Here is a 12,601-nt window from a genome sequence, read left to right as displayed (position 1 = left end):
TCAAAAATGATCCACGGCATCAGTAAGCCTGTCAGGACAATCATAAAAGTCTGTCAGCAAAGTTTCCTGAAAGAATCAATCAGTCATTTTTTATTACCATGTATTTTTAACGGGCTTTTGTAAGTACATTTTATGAAATAATTTTTTTTATTTGGTCATAGTTATGGCATTTGAATTGTTGACAAGTCAAAGGTTAAAAGCAAAGAATTGTTTAGAATTGTGTGTTATTAACTTTTTTAGAAACATTAAATTTTTTTGTTTCCAATTAAGTTTTTTTTTTTTTTTCAGGGACATTTTGTCTCAACAATTAATTAACTTGGGTTAACTGAAAAAAAAAAATGATTGTGGCAACCCTTTTTAAATTTTAATTATATTTAGCACTTCAATTTGGCTATAGTGTGAAACATTTAATGTGCAATTTGATTCTCCTTATTTTCCAAGTGGAACGAGAGTTTAAATAGCAATGTTTTGTGACATTTTAAGCTATTAATTAGCATTTTCAACTTCTCCATGTATATTGACTTTTTTTTTAAGCAAAAACAAACTTTGGATGACACTTTGGTTAATGACCTCAGCTTACCTCTTACATTTCCCCATTTTAAAAACCTCTTTCTTCTTGTTAAAACAAAGAGAACAGGAGAAAACTAATCAAAACTCTAAAGGTGAAGTAAAGCCTCAAATCAGAGCTTGTAGAAAATCTAGTTAGTGGATCCAACATCTTCCACAAGGAAACGTCACTCTTGAGACTTTCTCCGTATCACTTTTGAAAACTTCTCAAAAGACTTTGACTGTCACACAGTCATTACACTGTGTTCACAGGGATTTCTCTCCCCCAAGCCTAAACTTTTAAGGACATAACATGTAATTGCTTCAGATAGTCTGAAGCCACAATAAAGCTTTTTTTCTTTTAAACAAATGTTTATTTTAACATTCATCATTATAGTCTTTAAGTTTAACTCGTGTATATACAGATCGAAGGAAAGCATTTGGCTAAGGAGCATAAAAACTAATGACATTTCCCCTTCAGGACCACCACCCAGTGTGGAGCGCTGGTTGGTCCATTAATAATTCCCCCCCTATCTGCTGTGGGTACTGAGCACAGTGGTACATCAGCCTGAAATCAGTCTGTGAAAGCGTCTTTTTCTGGATCTAAGTGCTTCCTTGATTGCTTACTGTTGATTAAAGCACCCAGGAAGAAATCAAGGCATCCTCTTGACTCATTGATCTTCAGTCGTCCTTGGCGAGCTCAGTATGTGGAAGAGGTATGCTAACATCCTGCTACGTCAACCACCAGCCCTTACCAATATGTCAAGGACTAATCTTGAATTCCCTTCTGGAACTCACGTCATAACTTTTCATGCATTAAATGTGGTATTTCTTAATTAAAACACATCTACATTTACGCAGCAATTTTTGTATGTCATCTGATTACCAATAGAGAGGCAGTAATGTTGACCGTTTTTAAATTGCGTATATGAATAACTTTAAAATGACTTTTCTAAAATGTGTGTACATTTTATTTTAACAGTATTGTTTTATAAAAATGACAAAACACCAAATACTTCTGAGCTTTTCTACCTTAAATGGTCATAATAGTCAAATTTACCACATCAATGTCAGCTACTTTCAGCTACACATTCACTATTTTTTCTGTTACCTTTAAAGGGTCACGAAACACCAACACACATTTTTGAGATGTGACAGACATATAGAGTATATATCCCATGTTGCTTAAAACACAATTAGGACACATATATTTCACAAAAAAAATTTCTGAGCAAATTCGTTCTTCCGGTTTGAAAAGAAGTTTTGAGGGAACATCACATAGATGAAATCATTGTGTAAATTCCAGCGTGTACATTGGCCATCAGCACCAGCCAGTACAAAATTACATCATTGAGTTTTCAGCATGTCTGTGCATTATTCACGAGGAAGAGTTTGTTTAAACCAATCAGCATGCTCTATTATGAATTAGATGCAACTTCGTTAATATGCATGGGATGGCTTCATTTGTTTTTTAGCTGTTACAGAGTACAGAGAAGCATGGCTCAAATGTTGTTACCAAGCACAACTAAATTCAGTATATAAAGAAATGTTCAGAGACATCGGCTATCAGTGTTTCATTTTAAAGTGTGCCAAAACATAATTTCCATTTCCCCGCAACGCAAGCACAGAATGCATTTTTGCACCTAAAACGCCAAACAGCACTCAGAAATAGTTTAAAACAGTTGACATGTCAAAGTGCTGCAGTAAACAAAGCTTTCAATGCCTGTCCCACCTTCAAGCTCTTCTGATTGGCCCACTGCTCTTAAACTGAACGCAAATAGATTGGTTAATATCAGCTGTCAATCGCTCAGTCAACGCTTTCTTTCAGCTGACAGCCACAAAAAGTAAAGGTCTGGATGCGAGAGAATGAAAATAACACTGACAGATTTTGTTTTGGAAACCACCTAAAGTTACAAATGATGGCACATCTGATCAGTAATCATGTGGTGAATGTTCATCCACCATTTACACTTTTCGAAGTCCGCTATGAAAATGACTAAAGCCAATCACCGTAAAGTCTGAGGGACGTGCAAGTTTGCAAATAACAGCACATTTAAAGCAGGGATGTTCTATTTAATCCTTTATGTAATTGTCATGATGTTGTCAGTCGTGCAACTGCAGAAAGTACACCATCTTGCATTCACTAAACAATCTAATTTCAGCTCATGTCAGGTCATAATTTCAATTTTAGCTTATGAAAAAATTTATTTTAAGATATTTATTTCCATCTTTTTTATTGGTCTTTTGTATGACAATACACATTAAATAGTGAGAGGTAAACACTAATGTATTGTCCATTATTAATCCCATCCCCTAACCTCTCATTCATTAACTCAACAAAACAACAATAAATAAATAAATAAATACCAAATTAAGAAAATTAAGTACATAAGAAAATGACATGACTGAGTAACTGGATACAGATGAGGAAAAATTAATAATAATTAAAATAATAATAATGAATATAAAAAAATCTTCTAATAAAATGGTAAATGTTACAGGTTGCCAGCACCAGGTGTAATAGGCAGACATTTGATGTAATCAAGAAAGGAATCTTATAAAAGGAATCTTAGTAAGCCAGAGAGTGAGCATCTCAGCTTTTGTCCTATATCCACTTGTCATGTGTGTGTGTGTGTGTGTGTGTGGGGGGGGTGTTTCTGAGAAGGGGGAAAGTTCTGGGGGGGGGGGGGGGTTTGAAGTTATTGATATTAAGATGACGTATGCACATAATAAGTTATGTGTCAGTATCATCTGTGCAATATCAGACACCCCCTGTGAGAACACATCACAGTTATTATCGTTAATTTCAGGGATGTGCAGGGGTGGTGAGCACATGCAGATTTTTTTCGCTAGTTTTGATTAGTGTTGATTTCAAATGCAATAATTCTGTTCATATAAAACTTGTAGTAACAGTGCTCACGATTTTTAGTGGGTGCTGCTAAATGTTGGCTGGTGCGGTCAAATTTTTTAAGTTAGGAGCACCAGTGCTACCAAGCAAAAAGGTTAATTTTGAGCCCAGTATCATCAACAGTACTCTTTTAGTTTTTGAAGACATACCTTAGTATAAATTAATGAAGTTACTAAGTTTACAGTAATATAACTATAACAGTTCAGATGACAAAGTTAGATAGAATCACTGTCTATTTCCCCTGAATCTGTGTTTGTGTCCTCCGGCGTGCAAATCAGCTGTTGTGCAGGTAATGAAACTCCCTTTTTTATGCAAACCCTTCCCTTTTTCGCCACTCCGACACTCCAAGCTGGGCTTTCAGCTGAAACAACGGGGTTTTGCGGACCTTTAAATATGTGTGCTTCTGTTGCCAGGCAACTTTATGCTAACAAAAATATAACTTTTGGTAGCAAAAACATAACTTGTATTTTCAGGGTAATGACTTCATTAAATATTATGTAAGACATTCAAAGCTTATTGTAAATAATGTAATGTGCAGGTAGCTTCGAATGCAAGTATGATGTGTCAGAATTTTTGTTCAGTAGAGTCTTATATAAATGGTCAAAATGACTGCTATGGTCAATCTAGTAGTTTTAGAATTCTGGTAGTTCCAGAGTTAAAATGACGTGGTTTCAATGGTCAATATAAAGACACAGGTTGAGTTTAGAATGTTGTTTGAGGTACTTCTATTTGGGTGGCACTGTCTTTTTCTTTCACAAAAAGATGGTGTCGAAGCATTAGCCACACCATCAGAGTCAGTATAATCTACAAGAACGCTAGAATAAGGAAGAGCTAATAAACAATACAGAGTAGCGGGTTTTCAAATGCCAAAATTAAAAATATATATTTTTTTTTATTAAACTTTCTTTTTTAATTTCCAATTTACCTTCAATAAAGTTTTTACATTCGCTTGATTTTGGATTTGTGCAGAAAAAAATGGAGATGGAAACTCATTTGCTGAATAAACTCTTACATAGAACATTACACCCATGTACACATGAACAAAAATTCATATCCTAATCATAATTTACAATTACATGCTGATGTTGCATGTAATTACACTCACCCAGATGTTGCCATCTTGATGGTATGGTTTCCAGTTCCTTCCTGTGTCACTATAGAGCAGTCGGTATCGTGTTGTCCAATCAGAGCTGCTATATCGACCCTGTGTGGCGACGGCCGTGACCTGTTTTCTGCTTCCCAGGTCGACCTGCAGCCACTGGTAATGATCACTGTCCAGCGGAGACCAGCCCCCAGCACCTACAGAAACAGCACAATACTCAGCATCTTGTTGTATTGATCTAAAATCTTTGTGGTCTTGTCACACAGGGGCTAGAGAAGAACACAGCAGGAGTAAGTGTCTGTTTACTGTAAATATTACGCGTGTTCTTTTATCAGTTTTAAGGGTATTCATTTAAAGGGTCATGCACTACAGGATAACCTACAAGAGGTGTACAATTTAACAGACATCTGCTGGTGTTTGGTATATTGAACGTTCAAGAGGAACATCTGTGTTATTACTGTATGTTCTCGCTTCCTCAGAAAGTCTTAGGAACAGATTGTCTTACAGATGTTTTATCTGTGCTTTTAGCCAGAGGCTTTAGGACATTTGTTAAAGTGATTTTTGAAGGATCATTAAATGTTGTAAATAGAACCATTAATATAAAAAGAAATGTCCCAAACACATGGCTCCATTCTACATAATGGCCACTTCACACAATCCGATCTAATACACATATCCTGCTTCATTCAAAATACACCCAATTATGAAAGTAAAATGAGCAACAAGCTGAATTTTAAGGGCTAAACGCTGCCTTGAGGCTAAATGGCTTTCTTCAACTTCAGGCACTTTTTAGATCCCTTTATATGGTCATTATTAATAAGCCACCAGGGAGGCAATGTGGCAGTGAACTTCAGATAAGATAGGAGAATAGAGCAAAATATTATAATTATGTCATTTTTGTGTTAAATGTTAAGTGTGAACATATATATTTGTTCTATTTTACATTTAAAAAATGCACTGCTAGTTACAAAAGTCAAAGACTTTTGGATATTAAGAGTTGGATATTCAGTTCCAAAAGTGTTTACAGTAATAAACACAAAATGGGATGCTGTGGAAAAGATACTATTGTAGGAATTTTCATAATTTTTAGGAAAATAAGACAACATTATTATTTAATGTGCATATGTATTGTTCAACATGGCTCATTCTGAAAATGTAGCGCTATATACATTTCTGGAGATCATAAATTATGTAGCCAGAGCTACTTGAGATGCAGAGCGGAGTTGAACACGACAACAGGGTTCCAGTCTGGTGAATAATGGTTCAGAGAGCAGGTAAGACAAAACAAAAGTCACAAAATAAAATAAACAAGTAAATAACAGGGTGAGAATGTGGTAAAATCTGAAAATGTGGTAAAAATCAAAGGGCTTTTCTTTGTCCGGATCGCTTTTTAAAACACTGCGGTTGAGTTTAGGTAAGGGGGTGGCCAGGTAATCTGTGCTTTTGAAACACTATTGGTTGGGTTTAGGGACGGAGGAGGGTGGGGGGATGGGTCGGTTGGTCAGTCAGTAAGTCAGTGAGTTGACTGCGGCCTCTGGTGGATTTACGTGAGAACAGCAGGTGCAAATGGCACTCGTTAGAGAAATTTGAGATTTAAAAAAAAGCATACACTCTCTGGTGGATTTGTGAAAACAATTTTTTTTGAGAATTTTTTATTAATTTCTAGACAGTCAAATGGTTACATACATTTCCTTGGTATTTTTTTAGCTTTGCTTTTAAACTGTATAACTTTGGTCAAATGTTTTGGGTATCCTTCCACAGTTTGAAGGATTTTTGGTCCTTTCCTTCTGACTGAATCTGAGTCAGATTTGTCTTGCTTGCACAAGCTTTTTTAACTCTGCCCATAAATTTTGTTCAGGGCTTTGTGACGGCCACTCTAAAACTTTCACTCTGTTGTCCTTAAGGCACATTTTAACTAATTTGGCAGTATACTTAAGCAGGTCACACACCGGAAGCCCCGCTCGGCGCCGCAACACGGCGCGCACATGACAGTAAAAGTATCACACACCAGACGCACACATTCGTATGATGTTTAACATGAAACTAATCAGATGGCGCTCTGTGGTGCGGCAGAGAAATGAACAGTGCCCTGAGTTGTGGCTGGGCACTGCCAACAGCCCCCCGACTGTGGCGCCGGTGTGTGTACCCTGATAGAAACCTATGTTTAGAATTCTGAAATGTATGGCGCTGCATGGCGCTGAGCGTCGCTTCTAGTGTGCGACCTGCTTTAGGGTCATGGTCTGTTTGGAAGACCCATTTGTGGCCAAGTTTTAATTTCCTGGCTGATGTCTTGAGATGTTGTTCAGTATTTCAACATAATGTTCTTTCTTCATGATGCCATCTATGCTGTAAAGTGGACCAGTCCCTCCTGCAGCAAAACAGCCCCACAACATGATGCTGCCGCCCCCATAATTCACAGTTGGGATGGTGTTCCTAGGCTTGTAAGCTTTGCCCTTTGTCCTCCAAATGCTGGTCATTATGGCCAAACAGTTCAATCTTAGTTCCATCAGACCACAGGACATGTCTCCAAAAATTAGTCTTTATCCCAGTGTAATTTTGCAAATTGTAATCTAGTTTTTTTGTTGGTTCTGGCTTGTTGATTTTCCTTTGTAGTCACACAATGAAGCAGTGTGTTTGAGGTTTTCCTTAAATACTATTCTACAGTTGTGCCTCAATTAACTCAAATGTTGTCAATTAGCCAATCAGAAACTCCCAACCTTGACACCGTCATCTAAGCTTTTTCAGAGGCATAATAATCTTATTGTGTGTAAACGTTTGACTTTCAAGAAAAGTCATAACAATTTTAAAAAATATATATATCTCATTATTCTGCTATTAAGCATAACATAAATGAATTTGATAATCTTAACTTACCTAAAAGAGAAAAAGTTTAGTCACATTAACATCTGACTTTTTTTAAAATGGTTTTGTGCCTTTTTATACAGTGTATGTAAACTTCTGGTTTCAACTGTACATTGAAAATGTACAAATCATCTTATTAACGAGGGATAGAGTTAAAGTCAGGGTTTGTTAAATAATTTGGCTTAAAGGTTGGTGAAGGTAATAACAGGTATAGTGATATGTGTGTATGGTTAGGATTTAAGGTTAGTGGCAGGGGCAGTGGTATAGATAGGTGTAGGGGTTTCTTTACGGTTTGGAACATAACACAAAGTGTGTACATTTATGAGTTGGTTAATATTAGGGAGATATTTAGCTGAATGGCAATGTTTCAGGGCTGGTTATTATTAGTGGCAGTTTCAGTTAAATGAGTATGTTTAAGAGTAATTCAACCCAGGCTCATTTTTGATACCCCCTGTATATCTGGACAGTGCAAAATACGTCCCAGGAGGTATATTTTTCCAGTTTTTGTTTTTCGAAAATCCACGAGAGGCCGATGTGTACGCTTTACAGATCTCAAATTTATCTTGCGAGTGCCTGCTGTTCTCACGTAAATCGACCAGAGGGGGTTGTCGACTTACTGACTGACTGACCGACTGATCAACCCACCTCCTAAACCCCAACCAATAGTGTTTTCAAAAGCACTGATTGACCCCAATCAAACCCCTTCCCTAAACCCAACCGACAGTGTTTTCAAAAGCAATCCAGAAAAACAAAAGTTCTCATGGCCGCCTGGTTTTTATCACATTTTCAGATCTTACCACATTCTCACCCTGTTTTTTACTTGTTTATTTTATTTTTTGCCTTTTGTTTTACCTACTTTCTGGAACTGTTCTACACCGGACTCAAACTCCAGTGTCATGGTCAGCTCTTTGCGTCACAAGTCTGCCGACCTATGTGGCGATCTACTGGACAAACTGGTAACAGCAGAAAAGCTATCCACATGGAGGTAAGTGGTCAGCTGGTAGCACAAAAAGAAACAGAAGTCATCGCCATACCGCCTTGTATCATTCGTTTTGAAGATAAAATACAGCCATACATAGCTCTAGCTACATAATTCACACTCTCCAGAAATGTATTTGGGGGTACATTTCACAATGAGTTATTGGTTACAATTAGGCACATGTTTAACAAAATGAATAGGTTTAAGGATCAGTTAAATACATATACACAACAAGTGCATTGTATGATAGAGGCATATTTAAATGTTATTTCATGAGTTGATATGACATAAGTGGGTCCACCCTGTGTGTCTGCAATAGCAAAGTTTCCTTAGTTGAAAATAAATTGAGAAATGACTGCCATGTTATAGTTTGAAATCAGTTTTTTTCCCTCTATCTGTATCAGAATGAAAAAAAAAAAAAAAACTCTACCCCACTTTACTCAGTTCCCTTCTATCCTTATATAAAGCAGGACAGTACTGGCTGGCGACACACACTAGTGGCAGCCAAAGCAGTGAAAAAATAAAATAAGGTTCAGCAGTTTAGGGCGCCGGGGGATCAGTACGAGACAGAAGCTTAAGAAAGTGTAAAAGAACCAGGGGACATTACTTCACCACCACCTGCAACCTGCCGCCCAGGCAGATGTTCTGAGGAGGTAAAGAGAGCAAAAGAAGGGCACTGGAAGGACACCAACAGCCGAGAAACAGAGGAACAAAACAGATTCTGGAGTTGTTGGGATCTGACAAAATAAATGATAGTAAAATAAAAATACTGGACTCTGATAAACAAGAGAGGATCGAACTGAAGGGATGACAAATAAATTGCATTATGTTGGTCTAAACCCTGTCTGATGGAATATCTGTGAAGACTTATAGATGTACCATGTAGGACTTTTTGATGATAACGCACCTAGGCAATGATAAATCGTATGGCATAATTTCTGAATAGCTTACCATCTGTTAGCTGACACTAAAAGAAAAACACTCGCGAGCTTTGTGCGCATTCCTTTTATTTGTTTTTATTTTGCATTTAGTTCTTATGACTTCTTTGACTTGACAGTGTTAATCTATTTAATGATTTATGGATTGCAATATAGATTTTCTGATGCAGATATTATGATTCAGCGCTGCTTTTAATACAAAGAGATGGACAGCTGTAGGCAAAGAGAAGCCATAGGCAGGGCAGTATTAATGGGAGTTTGCTACACATTAATCACAGGATGATCTGTTTGACCTCATAATTCAGATGCTGTCATTACTGTTTTACCATTTTCATGCTTGAAGATTTGCCTCAGTTACTCATTTAAAGTCAAGGAAAAGCACAATCTATCAAACTTCAGCCACCAGGTAGGGATTTAAGAAATAGTTAACCCACAAATGGAAGATCTTCAAATTGTAGTAATCTATTCATATTGCTGTGAACCCTTATGGCTTTCTCTTATCCATGGAACATTGAACATTTTCAGAATGACTCTCACGAAAAGTCACATTTCAGTCACATCAATCATTTAAATAATATCAGTCATTAGACTGGAGTCAGGATGATTCTTTTGAAAAGAGTTTCTTACACTGTAGACTTTTCAATGAAATAAATTTAAATATATATATAATTGTATATAGATAGATAGATAGATAGATAGATAGATAGATAGATAGATAGATAGATAGATAGATAGATAGATAGATAGATAGATAGATAGATAGATAGGACAGTACTCAGTGACAGTCATTTGAATCATTTTAATATTATTGTTGTGCTCGCCAGCTCTGTGGTCTTCACTGTATTCAACAGCTGTGTTTTCTCTGTGGGAGACTACTTCCCACCAAATTAAAAATCCCAGAACTCTTTGTGCCCATCAACTCCTGCAACAGCTGACAATAATCCAGATATTAGCCCCTTTCACACAGTGATACGCAGTTCATACAGGCAAGGACGTTTCTGAATTTTTTCCGGAAAACACCATGAACACATCCATTCCAAAATACTGGTAAATTTCGACATCATTAACCAGAGTTTACCTTTCAAGAGTTCACACTTAGCTCATGATTGATTATAAAGCTTGTTTGGCATGCTGTCCCGGGAGAGAGCCCTGAGCTCATAAGATCCTCGACCCCGGGGCCCCCTCCCGTTTGCAAGGCGAGAGGGGAGTTTGAGCTCAGGTAGATCTCGAGAACTCCCCTGCTGTAGTAGCTAATGAAACAGATAGTGATTGCATTTAAGAGATAATTACTTACTAGGAACATGTCTATGGTGCCAATTTGGATTAGTCAATTAACTTAAGTTGCATTTTTTTAGACTGCGGGAGGAAACCGGAGAACCCGGGGAAACCCACGTGGGCACGGGGAGAATGTGTAAACTCTGCACAGAAACGTTGGCTGTCTTGGTAAGAACTAGAACCAGTGATGTTCTTGCTGTGAGGCAACAGTGCTAACCACTGGGCCACCGTGCCACCCATCTAGGAAATGAGGAGGAGTAGGGGTGGGAGGGGGGTTTCTTCAAAACGAAGATGGCTGTCATATGGAACTTAGTATAATATATATAGTGGCTTAGGAATCGTCTGATTGGTGAATCATAAATGGAATAATGCGGGGGCGGCTGCAAGCAATCATAAGCACGTGATCCTCTTGAAATTAGTTTATAAATAAACTTCACTTCAAGAGTTCACACTTAGCTGATGATTGATTACAAAGGTTGATTGACATGCTGTCCCGGGAGAGAGCCCTGAGCTCATAAGATCCTCGAGCTCGGGGCTCCCTCCCGTTTGCAAGGCGAGAGGGGAGTTTGAGCTCAGGTAGATCTCGAGAACTCCCCAAGATGCCTTAATAAGCTCAGGACAGCAGCCGTGTATTGAAGAACCTCCCAAAAGGCAATAAAAATCCATAACCAGCTGCTGAATGGAAAGTGTAATAAAGATGGTACCAGAAGAGGGTTTGCAGGAGCAAAGATGGAACTGGTGCAGAGTATGAAAGGTTTAGGTTAGAGTGATTGCTACAACTGAAGTGGTGTATTGGCTGCCAATGTTACAAATGCTATGTGTGCTCCCGTAGCAGTATTTAACTGTCGTGACATGTTGGAAATTTAAGTGTATATAAGCTCGTTTAGAGTGTCGCTGCTGCAGCAAGTGAAACTCGGGGCAACCCCTAAATGGGTCGGAGCTGTGGTGAATGAAAGTGAGTAGAAGTATGGGATAGTTCAAGTTTGGAGGGAAAAAGTTAAAGAAAGAAAAAAAAAAAAGGGGGGGGGGGGGGGGGTGGCGAGAAAGTAGTGAAGGAGCTCCTATGGTAATAGTAGGGGGAATAGTGGGAAATGGCAGAGTTGTGCTTCAACCTAGAAATGCATATGGGTGGAAGTCAGCTGGAGAGGATCAGCTGGGCTTCCCTGAGGTGGTATTGCTCGCCTGTGGTGTAAGAATGCTAAGAGGGTTTGGAATGGGTGTATGGGGGAGGGGATATCAAAACTGTATATAGAATGTTCTTTGCGAAATTGATCTGTTTGCTTTACTTAATAAAGAAAGATTCTTCATCCTGCTAAGTTAGATCAGATATGGTGAGGTGGATTGTGTGATTGAAATTTGATGTTAGTTCAGAACCTCTCAAAAAACTAAAAGGTTAGTGTGAATATGGCATTGAGGGAGTGGGCTGTGGAAGTGGAAATGTATCCTTTGTGTAGAGTGTGATTGTATTTGGAATGGATGTGGAATGTAATAGGTTGGATGAGGGTCAGCTTCCGGTCAGCCGGCTGTCATAAACTCTGAAATGAGAAACGAGAGAGAATCAGAAATTTTTTACAACATGGTACATGTACGGCAGACATAATAAATAGTTTTAGCTGATATCCATGCGAGGCGTCTTAATAATGGCATGGGCCTTGGAATGGAAGTGCCTTTTGTTGATGCATGGTACGATAGCTTCGTTGTTGCAATGTGCAAGCATGGTAGAGGTGGGCATTTGTCCCGCACAGGGATGGCAGATGGATGGAGTGCTGGGGTGTGGCTTGTCTGGTGGTCCTGGAAGTACCTCTTGAAGACTGAGTAGGTAAAGTGATGTTTAATTTTTTTGTCAGGAATGTTCTTATTCCATTCATAGCAGTCAAGCCGGAAGTTTGTTTCTTTGCCGTTTTCACATCTAAACCAACTTGCCATTATAAACTTGTATATGACACTTTTGTGTATGGACACATGAGTCACTATGGCATATTACAATATGA

The 12,601-nt window shown here is 38.1% G+C and overlaps 1 protein-coding gene across 1 annotated transcript in view; it reads right to left on the bottom strand.

Annotated features, from left to right (window-relative positions):
• The window catches only part of cntnap2a (contactin associated protein 2a), a 765,137-nt gene that overhangs the window by 490,392 nt on the left and 262,144 nt on the right, over positions 1 to 12,601 (bottom strand). Inside the window, exon 3 of the mRNA XM_056451014.1 lies at positions 4,560 to 4,753. Within this exon, the coding sequence (XP_056306989.1) occupies positions 4,560 to 4,753 (194 nt within the window). The remainder of the gene's footprint in view (positions 1 to 4,559; positions 4,754 to 12,601) is intronic.

Source organism: Danio aesculapii, chromosome 24, assembly GCF_903798145.1.
Source record: "Danio aesculapii chromosome 24, fDanAes4.1, whole genome shotgun sequence".
Classification (NCBI taxonomy): domain Eukaryota; kingdom Metazoa; phylum Chordata; class Actinopteri; order Cypriniformes; family Danionidae; genus Danio; species Danio aesculapii.
The sequence above is the reverse complement of the archived record's forward strand: the minus strand, read 5'-3'. Positions and strand labels throughout refer to the sequence as shown.